Source organism: Monopterus albus, unplaced genomic scaffold (assembly GCF_001952655.1).
Source record: "Monopterus albus unplaced genomic scaffold, M_albus_1.0 scaffold76.1, whole genome shotgun sequence".
In the NCBI taxonomy this organism is placed as follows: Eukaryota; Metazoa; Chordata; class Actinopteri; order Synbranchiformes; family Synbranchidae; genus Monopterus; species Monopterus albus.
Window position 1 is genome coordinate 2,022,257 of NW_018127956.1, and position 11,949 is coordinate 2,034,205.

Genomic DNA, 11,949 nt, shown 5'->3' on the forward strand with positions numbered 1-11,949 from the left:
AAGAAGCGGCTAAAGTTTATTTAATTTAGGAGTGTTCCCCGTAAACGGAGCTCCAGGTTGAACCAGCAAGTGAAGGTTGTGTTAATGACAATTATGTCTTTCCTCATCTCTGCAAAGAAAACACAATATTCAACAAATTTTTGCTTTTGTTTATAATGTAATGGTTTTCAGAAAGGCCCATTATATGTGTATGTAGTGATGAAGATGAATATGCTGGTACAAGAGTGTTGATCGCTAGTAACTGTGGTTTCTTGTCCCTCACAGCTGCAAAAAAACCTTTTGAAGTCAAAAGACGTAAGCAGTGATTTTGCTTTAAGATGCAGTACAATGTCACAAAGCCCAGCAATCTTTTATTACAAATATGACTTTCACAGCTGTTTTAAAACACACATTTTAATCTAAAGTTATTTTATGGCAGTATTTGAAATAAATCTTCCTTACACCTGTAGGAAACAAAGGACAGATGTTTGTGGGCCTGATGGGAAGAAGCGCTTCCAGTGGTGGTAAGCACAAATACCAAGAAACAAGATTTTTTCGAAAATATCAAGGTGGCTTTACTGATATTAAAAATATCAAAGTACTAATACACATTTAACAACTATGATTAAAAGCACAAGGCGAAGACAGTCCTATTAAAATGTCTTATCACAGAGTCTTCAACCAGGGTAAAACCACTCCCAACAACTACTGTGACTGATGGCTCAGAGAATCCGCACGAGCAAGGTACGACTATCAGTATAAAAACCTGAGGTTTCTGTGCATTCTTACAGCAGAATTGTCATCATTTCCCCCCATATTCTTAGCAAATTAAAAAATATCTGAATTTATTACTCCATTATTTGGCAGGTTCATCAGAGGAACGGGTCCAAATCCTGCACTGATGGAGCCAAGGGAGGAAAAATATCGAGCTATACAATTTTACACCAACCAAAGACATTATCATACATCATGCCGCTCAAAACACACTCTGCTAGCAGATGCGATGCAGGCTAACAATTATATCTTAACTCCAAACAAAACTGACCACCATCTTTAAAATGCACATTTCTTGAGAAAAAAAACAAAACAAAATGAACAGCCTGTAAACGCTGCCAGATATAAGCATGTATTATTTGCATGAGCAAAGCAAAACATTCATATTTTCCACCTCACTGGACTGTTTAACATTTAATATTCAAAGCTTAGTAGACGTAGGCAGTTCCAAAACAAACAGGTTATGGATTCTTTACCATTAATTGTTTGCATCAGGAATCATTTAGCTTGGAACTTATGGTGCTTAAAACATAAATGAAAGTAGAATATAAAAGTAAAAAAAAAAGTTGAATGACACAAACAAGCAGTGTAAAAAGAAAAAAGAAAGAGCACTGCTCTTTGACAGTCTGTAGGTCTAGGCTACTTGTGGCTAGTGAGGCTGGAGGCGAGTCTGTAGCCTGAATTCTGTAGCCTGAGGGTCTTAGTGCTTACGTCCCCTTGGGAGGGGTCCATTTTAGCGAGCTTGGGTCGATGGTTTTGTTGCTGTTTCCTCGCTTGATCTCCTTTGCTTTCCACTCATCAATCAGGTCCTAGGAAAAAGAGAGGTAGCGAGCTAATTAGATTTAAGTGAGGTGCCAACAATACATCAAGATTTAACACAATCTTTAAAAAAAATAAATAAAAGAGCTACACAGGCTAATGGACCGGGATCTCACCTGTCGCTTCAACACCAAGTGCTTTCCCTTCCAGTACTTCAGCATCTGCAGAGACTGCAGAGTGCTCACGATGTCCACCGGATTGACGGCAGTTTCCTGACTGATTTCTGTGCATCGAGCAAATATCATAACAGTCTCATAACACATTTTGTATATCCACATGTCTGGTTTGCTTGGACAATCTTTTTATGTATTAATAAACTTTCTCCAAACTAAAACTATGCCACAGCTCAAGATGATTTTCTCTCTTTTTTTTTTTTAAATCAGCATTTGTGAAACCCAAAGCCACAAAGCAAAGTGCATGAGTTCTGTCTTTCCTTACCTTTGATAGAGATCTCCTTGCCTTGAAAGTTGTACATATACCTGAGTCCACTCCTTCCCAGCACAAACGGTAGCTGATGAGGCCCAGGTCAGACAGAGGCCTCTCCGGTGAGCCTACCTTCTCTTCCACTTTGGACAGCAGGTAGCCTACACAAAGCAAGAGACAATTATTATTATATATATTATCTTACATGGTCTGCAAACGCACTAAAATAATGTTTAAAAATGTCTTTTTTTTTGTAATTAAAAAAAAAGTGTACAGTATTTATGCATAATGTTAAAGTACCTAAATTGTCTACTTCACTGTTGTTTACTTTTACTACTTTACTGATATGTTACAGTCAAGAATTATTTTTTACAGTAACAAACCAATGAAATGGGAGAAAAACCAGTGAACATACTGAAGTCAATGAGCATCTTGCCAAAGCCCTGCCTCATGTACTGTGGCATGGTAAGGATACAGGACACGTTGTAGTTGAGGAAAGAGTTCTTTTCCTTGAGGTAATAAAGACTCTAAATGTCTTAGCTGCTTCTGTGTGTGTGTAGAGTAAGAAGAGATGATATATACAAAATATAAGGCCTCAAAATGATATACAGCACATCAATTCATTCACCTTGGAAAAGTATCCCACTAAATGGCAGCCAGTGTTGTCTGCCTCGGTCATGACATAGAAGAGAAAAGGCTCCACGTCGTAGTACAGTGTTTTGTGGTCCAGAAAAAGCTTGGCAAGTAAACACAGGTTCTGGCAGTAGATCTGTGGATACAGCGGCACTTTCTGCTTCATTTAGTCTGTTATGTACATGCATCACCATGATTGCTTTGCAGATGTGCAGGTAACCAAGGAAGAGTGGAGATATCTGTGTAATACTATCTTTATTGAAAGAAAGAAAAAGAGAATCTTCAGGTGGTTTGAAGTTTCCCTACCTTGTTCTTTTTGCCATCAACTTCAAACACAGATATAGCCCCCTTTCTGTACACCTCATCTCCTGGAGGATGCTTCCACACACACTTGGCCTGAAAAGGTGCATTATAAAACAAACAATACTCTGTGACAATGGTCCAAAACAAATAAAAGTGAAATGACAGATTTCAAAGCAATAATATGTACCATGTAAATTATACAAGTAACAACATAACCATTTTTAAACTATAGGAAATCATTTCTTATTAGCTAAACAATCCCTTTCTATTTGTTGCTTTTAATATTATAACCATGTGTCTAACCTTTTCATACAGTGAACCTTTCTGTAACAGAAAAAAATGTAACAATATATAACAAAAAAGTAGTGGTGTATCAGGTTTAGACAAAGTCTCTCACCGTGTGTCGCCTGAGGATGGTCTGGCTCTTCATGTACTTGAGGCAGAACTCGCAGACGTAGAGACGACCCAGACGGGCGTACTCCTCAGGATAGGGTGAGTGGTACCAGGTGTCCAGCTCGTAGCGCCCAAACAGAATGGTCTTGATCATGTTGCTGCCCTCAATGATCTGACCCTGGATACGCAGCTTCTCCTGCACAGAGGAAGCACAACCTTTTTCTGAGTGTGTTGCATGCATTCTAAATGTGTTTATATATACAAAATGCAAATAAGTTGAGAGGTGAAAACCTTTTCTTTGTACTTTTGTCAGTTAGATAAAGGTTGAAGCAAATTAAGAAAGTACATATTTGAGTTTTTACTGCATTCTGGAAAATGCCCCAGCCTTTTTGGAAACGGGGTTTGTATGTAGAGCCCGTCTTTCTTTTTATTAGATTGAATCATTTTGAAACAACTATGCTGATTCAAATTCTACAACCAAGAATGGAACTGAATCAGACCTGTTGCCAAAGGTTTCCACCTCTACGCTGGCAACCTCAGAAAAACATTTGTCCACAACAGGTTTTTAAGATAAGAAGGTATATTAACACGGAAGTAAGATACATGGCATGGTGGGTGTATTTCTATGTAACACCAAAGCAAGTACCAACACAACATACTGTACATTCCCAAGTCAGATTAATAGCACAAACCCACTATGGTATTACTATAATTAAAAAGGAAACCCCTCAGTCATTATTTTTACTGTAGTTCAATGCACAAGAGCAAAAATTGTATTTCTTATACATTAGTTTAGCATTTAAAATCAATTATTTTAACATTAATGCAAGAGTAATAGTGATGGAGATATGAAGCTGGCCATTACCAGGTCTTCGGATGCACGGGCCTGGGCTTTCCTGAAAAGCTCCAGATCATAGTCACTGGTGATGTTCTCCAACAGGGGCTCTCTGGTGTTGCTGTGTGTCTGTCGATGCTCCTGTGGATCAAACCGAAGGCGGCACAGAGATGAGACAACATACAGTACCAGCCATGCAAAGCATTACCCATAGAAACTGTAAAATGTGGAGTGCCAAACAAATGAACAACGGCATGTTGGAGTGTCTGTGATGTACCGTGTGCTTTTCTTTCTGCTCCTTCTGTAGGCCAGAGTTTCGCCCCTTCCTCATCTCGGCCACCTGCTCTTTGTATCTGCTCTGTTTTGATGTTGGTGTCTGAAAATCAAGATAAAATTAACCGCTCACTTTCATGGTAACACAAGAGCTGGTCAATAACAAATAACAAATAAAAGAAACTACCTGGTTACGAGTTGCATGGCGCGAGTTACTTTCCTCCTGCCCCTTCGAATCTTCTTCTTGTTTCTCACGGCTGATGGCTTTCACCTGAGGTAAAGAGTTAGACGGATTACAGCGTGTTTTTAAGATGACTTTAAGTGCAAGTTTGCAATTCCGTGATACTTATTTCTTGTGTTTTCTGAGTACATTTGTGTGTTGTTTGTCTATAAGTCAGAATCAAAGATTCTCACCTTGCATTCATCAGCAGAAAGATTGTGGTAAAGAGGGCAACCTGACACAGCAAAATGACGCTCATGTTTCCCTGTAAGGTGACCTGGGCAATACATTTAAAACAATGATATTTATGGCAATACAGTATATCACTAAAAACAAATACATTCAATAAGCCTAAATGGATGGCCAATGTATAAGACTTGTGAAAGGGCAGGGATTTTACCTAGTGAATTACACCCTGGCGTAGGGCACTTCATGTTGAAGTTGTAGGTTTCGTGACAGCGGCGGCGCTTGGGTCGATGGGAGAGGTCCTTATCTGAATCTCTGTTGACTTGATCTTTGGCCTGACTCTCATCATGAGAGGCACTGGGGCTGGAGATGTCCAGCTCAGATTCAGAGGAGGGGGCATTTCCTGTGGGCGTCAGTGGTGGAGACTCATCATGGTCTGCAGCTCGCTTTATGTCTGGAGTATCTAAAGCAAAGAAGAAGAAAAAAAAGCCAAATCGTCACATTGCTTAAACAGTTAAGTGAGAAACGCTGCAAATGTTGTATATTGTATTGCTAGGACATTCACAAACCCTGAGAGCTTTGGCTAAGGCGAGTAGAGGCTCTAGTGAGGCGCTGTCGCTTGGGAATGTTTCCATCGCTTTCTGAACTATTGGTTGGCTCTCTTTCAGTGGAGGAGTCAGAGTCTTCAGTTCCATCTGAGCCACTCCCAGCCATATGTCTCTGTCAAGGGAAAAACTAATGTGAGAGGCATCCTACAAAAGATTTCTTTGATTATGGTACAAACACTTCTAAGCTGATGTGGCATGCCAGCAGAAGGATTGTGGTAGGGAGGGCAATCTAACACAGCAAAATAACGCTAATGGCATTGCCACTAATGTAAATTAAACATGACAACAATAGTGGTCTATCCTTCAAAGCACAATCAACGAGGTTAACTTGTTAATAACCGCTACTTAGAGATTCATAAATCCAGCAAACCAAAATCTGGAAAAAGGAAATTCTCGTGTTAACAAGAGTTTGCTCACAGTTATTATCCAGCTAATTAAATATTCTTTGAGAAGAAGGCGATAGTCAGCTGGTAGCATACTATTACAATAGCTGTACCATTAACAGTTAACAGCTGACAAACGTACGCCGGTAATATATTTGACCAGAATTAGGATATGTGATATAATTTGGATATTAGGTACTTTTCAAAGAGCGACTGATTTTAGTCAAAATCGTTAATGCTACAGTTGTTGAACACAGTAGTGGCTAAACGACAGAGACGCTAACCTGGTTAGCAGCCTATTATTGTTGTTAGCTTAGCGTTAGCCTGTGACGTTAGCTGCCCCCGTTTTCTCATACGGGAAATAACAGTGGACCACATTGTATTGACAAAATAGACAGGTTAAGACGTAGGGCTATTGGTGGCTTTTCTACAGGTGCCATGTTCATAATGTTTCAGACAACCCCCGTTATTGTAGTACTGTGGTGCGTTCGGCATACACTGTCATCGGCGCTGCTTTAGTTCCATATGTTAAGTAAATTTAGTTAGCTGCTTGTTAACGCCCACCGAGGTGTAGCATAAGTTAACGCTAGATGAAAATATCAAAAGCTAAATATGACAAATTGTTGAAAATGACTGACATTGTTGCATTCTGCTCTGTGCACTGCACGTATGCATTATTAATGCAATATTCAGGCAAATTAAATTGTCCTATTATTGAATGGAACACGGCGGAACATTCTCTCCATCCCGACAAGTGAACACATCGCCGCTAACTTAGCTAACGTTACCCTCTGATGCGTCCAACATTTGTTCTTACCTGTCGTCTACGAGGCATTTCCACCTTGATGGGCGCTGCGTCCTGTCGATTTAAAATCACAGATAGCAAAAATCCCCCGGACTTTAGATAAAAGGCGAAAGAAACCTATTTACTGATTTCCTTTTCCAGACAGAATTGCATATGTACACAAGTGGTGCCCAGATCTCTCGCGCCACGTTCCCACAGACGGAGCCGAGAATTGCACTTCCGGTGGAAAAAAGCCTATGGACTGTGAGCTTCCAGAACAGCAGGACTGTGCCTTCTTCTTCCCAGGTGAAATGGCGGGCTACAGACAAACCTGAGAGGTGTATGCTGCCACCTACTGCACCGGAGTGTGTAACATCATTCCTCTATGAGTGGATTGATATTCCATTCCCTACTCAAACCTACTGTTCTATTACAGTATTCATACACTCTCAAGAATGTATCTCCTACACTGAAACACACAAGCTGTGAAAAAACCTAGTTGGTGGGCCTTTATTTAAGATGTATTTATTTAATAAAAAATACTGTGGAGTACCGACTGTGACACAGGAAATAAATAAATTAATAAAGTTGGAAATAAATAAATACAGAAATAAATAGGTTAACTGTAGATACAAATATAAGAATAAATAAATAGGCAGTATTAAATTTTAAAATGAAAATTAAATAAATGAATATGTGAATAAATCAACAATTCCAGAAAACACATTATTAACATATTTATTTAGGCCTATTTTGATTTTTGAATTAATTTATTCATTGTATCACTTTTGGGACCCCATTCTGTTTCCAAGTGCATCTTTATTAAAAAGATGTAGTTTAAACATTATCTTACCTACAAGCCTAAAATGTAACAATGTTCACTTTTTGGTGAAGAATCCAAACTGATATCAGTTCCCTTACTTCTCTTGTATTTTCAGCCTCCTCCACAGTGTAGTTTTCTTATCACTTAGTGTAGTTCAAAAGACAAAAACTAAAATGAACCACACAAATTGTGTGAATAGTATTTACATCAGCTGTTTACTGACCCTCCATGGTTCCAAATGCTGTTCAAATTTTCAGACATCCCTTCTGTGAGGTTTTCTTCTCTGTTTTATGTCTCCCTGCCCTCAGCTTTAGCCTCTTATGCATCCCAGTTGCGAGTGGTAAAAAGAAAATGCATCTGTTTTCCAGAGAGTTCCACTGACAGATATAAAGGGCTGGGTGAGGGGCTGAGGCAGGAAAGCTTCCCCAGCAGCTGATATCAACTACTCTATAAATAGCCAGGATCTGGTCACTGCATTAGCGCACACAGCTTGAACGAAAGAGCCACATGCTTTTTACTCTCCTCTAGACAAAATTAGGAGTTTCTGTTTTAGTTCTGTGCAACAATTAGAATGAACAAGCCCAAAATTGTCAGACCTGAGGCGAGGTAAGTACTGCCACTCTTTTTTTAACATTGTTAAGCTTGACCAAAATGTGTCCTTTTTACTAATCCATTTAATTATGAAGAGGGGCAATAAAAAAATGATCATGTGATTCATGAGTTTCATAGTTTCTCTGTGTCCTAACAGCCAGCCAGCACACGCGGTGTGGTTTGACAGAAAGAAATATGTGACCATCAACTTTATGGTTCAGAGACCTAAAGATGTCCAGGTTGATATCCAGCCAGACAAAATGATTTTATGGTGCGTTTACTGTTTCACTGTTACTTCAATCTCTCCCCCATTGCTTCTGACTTATTGAATATATAAGCCATCAGATGTTTTTTAAGGTAGTTTTATGAAAACGTGGATAGTTGTCTATACTATAAAAATGTTGCAAATCATATGTTGTACTAAACTCTTCCCTTGATAGAACCCTGTTCTCTCTTTACAACAGTTGCAAAAACGAAACACACGATGTGTTCTACAATGAGCTGCACTTCTATGAGAAAGTCCAAATCAATGTAAGCATTTAATTAACGCTGGATGAGACCAGTGGAATATTAGTAAGTACAATTATTCTACTGTAAATATAAACTTGTGTTTTAATCTTGTCATCTTTTAAAAGGACTCTAGAGAAAGAGTCTATGACCGCACCATCAATGTCTTGCTAAGGAAGGTGAAGCCTGATTATGCGTGGCCTCGTCTCCAGAAAGACTCTGCTAAAGTAAGTCTGTGTGTGATCAGTCACAAGGTTTAAATGATCTTGTCTCACAGACCTCAGGACAATAGTTTATAATTGTTGTGTGAGACATGGCCGACACTGTTTACAGGTTTAAATTGATAAGACAATACTGTACTGTATATAAAAGCTACTATGAAGTTGTCCATAGATAACACAACTGATCCCATCATGAGCTGCAAAAAAAAGGTGTTATGGTGTATAAGTGATATGTGGCAGCAGTGTTCTGTTTATTCCCTCTCACTTTCTCCCTGGTAAATAATATTTAAAATTGTGTTGTTTTGCCCTCTTTCTGCAGCCCAGTTGGCTATCAGTAGACTTTGATAACTGGAGGGATTGGGAGCATGAAGACAGTGAGGGAAAAGAAGAGTATGACAGATACATGGATGTGAGTGGAATCACTGTGCTCAGTAATAAGATCAAGTAAATCTTGACAACGTTGAAGAGAACAGAACTGTTATGTAGCGGGTTTGAGTTTAGGCATGCGTGTATGTAAACACTTGGCCTTCCTTTTTCAGATGATTCAAGAAATGGCTGCAGGTAATAAAGGAGAAACACCGGATATGGGTGATCTTAGTGATGTAAGTGCAGTAGTTTGTGATCTTACATTTAAATTGTAACACAGGGAGTTGTCTAATGGTTAAAACTGATTTGTACAGCTATTTGGATGAACACATTGAAACTCAGTGTTATACACAGTAAAAATTTGATCAAATATATATTTTTTACTTGCCTTCAGATTATACTGGTATGCAGTGACGTTAACTGAAAAAAATCAAAAAAACTTTCATTTATTGATCATTTAAATGTTGACATTGACCATTTTCTTCCTCCTTCCTCTCCAGTCTGACTGAGATTTACAACGCCTTCTTTATTGTGTTGGAGGCAAGGTCACCCAGGATACTGCAGACAATGCTATGTTTTCTGAAGCTTAATACAATATATTTGCTGATGGTTTGATGTGTAATTGAACAAAATGCTTTTTATATGTGATATTTTCTATACATTTTTTATTGATATATTATTGCTTATACATGTCATTGTCAGTTTTAATAAAAGTGAGTGGTATCAACCTTACTCCTATGGTGCTTGTGGTAATGTCTAATATTAATAGGCCGGTAAATAAAATGTATTTACACTTTGAGTATGAGTAGATAACATTGTTGTTTGTGTAACTCCCCAATATAATAATGAAGCAACTGGTTATTTTTAACATGATGATGGTAAGATGTAGCCTATTCCATGTTTTATGTTATGTGACTATACTATACTGTTTTATTTATCTATACCACACGTTGCATGCTTCTAATAATTTCTTGTGCACCATAACATATCTATTGTTCAGCGTTTCATCTGCAAAACAGACTGTTTGTGTTTGTGGAGACCAAAACACAAATTTCTACCTCTGATAGCACTTTACTAATGCTTATTTTTGTCTTTCAAGGCGGTGTAACTAGATTTGGACTATCTTGCTACCCGTACTAAGCTGACAGCTGTAGCAGCTGAGATCGTTTCATTCACACAAACTCGACACAGGCACAGTTTTACTTTTACAATGGCATTTCAGTGTCAGCGAGATTGCTACATGAAAGAGGTATGAAGCTTTTAAAGGAAAATAACAGCGCCTAGTTTACATATTTTAATGGCTTACGGAAGTGTACCATTCATTCTGTGCTGAAGTGACTAGCACAGTTGCTAACTAGCTGCTGCAGTGAGAGTACTATGTAGTTACCCAGTGTAACTAATTGACTACTTTTAACTGTATTTTAGGGTAGTACATGTTTGGTATTTTTGTGTAATCATGTTGCGACAACGCAATAGCCCAACTGTGTAGTTTATTCCCAGCTAGCTCATGTTTATGTTGTCACCCTAAATCCGATCTTAAAATTTTCATGATTCATTAACACAATGGAAACAGTCATTTGTAAATGATACATTATTTCGCTGTTTAAATGCACGCAGTTTCTCTTGCGCCTTTCTTGTTGTCAGTCGGATTTTATTTGTTTGAGTTTTCATTTCATTCGTTTCCTTTTAGTTTGTTACCTCTGTGGTATCCTGCAGCCCAGATGAACTCAAACAAGAAGTCTGTGGAAAGAAAGAAACTTTGAAGGGTTTCAGTGTCAAGCTCCAGGACACAATCTTGTTTCCTGAGGGGGGTGGCCAAGTAAGAACATAAAACAAGTCCTGTCAGTAAAATGTTCATGTTTCTCATTTGGGAATTATTCACATCATAACTCATACTAAGTTGTCAAAGGTTATACCATATAATATTACTAAAACCTTTTATGGTGTTTCTCCTTCCTTCAGCCAGATGACCATGGTCTAATCGAAGATGTCCCAGTTTTGAGGGTGACGAGGCAGGGAGCAGAAGCTGTACACTTTGTCAGCGCACCGCTGGAGGTGGGTCAGGAGGTGCGAGTGAAGGTTGATTGGGAGAGGAGGTTTGACCACATGCAGCAGCACTCAGGTAAGGACCAGTAAACACCAAGGTCAGGGATGTTCAATCTAAAGTAACTCCTTTGCCAGACTGAATGCACGACTATATCTTCTAAGACAGATGTTTACTTCTTAACTTTTAGGTCAACATTTGATCACAGCCTTGGCAGATGCAATGTTTGGATACAAGACCACATCTTGGTACTTCACATGCACAGATTCTGTCCTTCTGTAACCATAAGGACTTGTGGGTTTATCTGTCTTCTCTGTGTGTTGTTTTTGTTTTTTTTTTTTAGGGAACTAGGCCATCAGAGAAGCACCATTGAACTGGACACTCCCTGCATGAAACCTGCCCAGCTCCAGGCCCTGGAAGAAGCCATAAATGAGAAGATCAGAGCTCACGTTCCCATCACTGTTCAGCTTCTCTCTAGAGATGACCCTGCTGTGGAAAAGGTACTTACATTGTGTTTACTGGTGCTAAGAACAGTTCCTCTTGCTGTGTGAGCAGTGACTTAAATGTTTACTGTTTCAGCACATATTTCCTGTTGAAGACACTCTATTACAGTTTTTCTCTATCGCTTTCATTCATTTCTCACAACAGAACTGCATTTCTCAGAACTACTCGTTCAACCGTCAGATTCTGGTGTCAGTTGTTCACATCATATCAGCAATTTCTTGTTGTTTTCATCAAATTGCAATTGCTTTTGGACAACATGCAAATGGTTCTGTACATCTGT

At 38.8% G+C, this 11,949-nt stretch overlaps 3 protein-coding genes across 3 annotated transcripts in view; 2 read left to right on the forward strand and 1 right to left on the reverse strand.

The window, feature by feature from the left end:
- Window positions 1-529: 529 nt before the first annotated feature.
- kat7b (K(lysine) acetyltransferase 7b) lies at window positions 530-6,874 on the reverse strand. The gene is given in 15 exon segments (XM_020606374.1): window positions 530-1,562; window positions 1,689-1,795; window positions 2,011-2,058; window positions 2,061-2,156; window positions 2,411-2,504; window positions 2,624-2,764; window positions 2,935-3,024; window positions 3,329-3,520; window positions 4,190-4,300; window positions 4,437-4,535; window positions 4,620-4,703; window positions 4,847-4,929; window positions 5,053-5,301; window positions 5,408-5,558; window positions 6,647-6,874. Coding segments are annotated over 15 exon segments (1,665 nt in total). The 5' UTR covers window positions 6,665-6,874; the 3' UTR covers window positions 530-1,460.
- Window positions 6,875-7,869: 995 nt separating this feature from the next.
- ptges3l (prostaglandin E synthase 3 like) lies at window positions 7,870-9,705 on the forward strand. Its single transcript, XM_020606200.1, has 7 exons — window positions 7,870-8,042; window positions 8,185-8,298; window positions 8,492-8,558; window positions 8,663-8,761; window positions 9,075-9,164; window positions 9,295-9,357; window positions 9,622-9,705. The coding sequence occupies exons 1-7, from the start codon at window positions 8,008-8,010 to the stop codon at window positions 9,628-9,630; spliced, it is 477 nt and encodes a 158-aa protein (XP_020461856.1). The 5' UTR covers window positions 7,870-8,007; the 3' UTR covers window positions 9,631-9,705.
- Window positions 9,706-10,236: 531 nt separating this feature from the next.
- aarsd1 (alanyl-tRNA synthetase domain containing 1) overlaps window positions 10,237-11,949 on the forward strand; it is a 5,195-nt gene continuing 3,482 nt past the window's right edge. Inside the window, exons 1-5 of the mRNA XM_020606199.1 lie at window positions 10,237-10,370; window positions 10,812-10,940; window positions 11,084-11,243; window positions 11,356-11,413; window positions 11,509-11,665. Of these exons, the coding sequence (XP_020461855.1) occupies window positions 10,332-10,370; window positions 10,812-10,940; window positions 11,084-11,243; window positions 11,356-11,413; window positions 11,509-11,665 (543 nt within the window). The 5' untranslated portion in view covers window positions 10,237-10,331. The remainder of the gene's footprint in view (window positions 10,371-10,811; window positions 10,941-11,083; window positions 11,244-11,355; window positions 11,414-11,508; window positions 11,666-11,949) is intronic.

Coding starts and splice junctions, on each gene's coding strand:
- ptges3l (XM_020606200.1), top strand. CDS start 8,008: ATGAACAAGCCCAAAATTGTCAGACCTGAGGCGAG. Junction 8,043..8,184: donor ATTGTCAGACCTGAGGCGAG/GTAAGTACTGCC, acceptor GTGTCCTAACAG/CCAGCCAGCACACGCGGTGT. Junction 8,299..8,491: donor CCAGACAAAATGATTTTATG/GTGCGTTTACTG, acceptor TCTTTACAACAG/TTGCAAAAACGAAACACACG.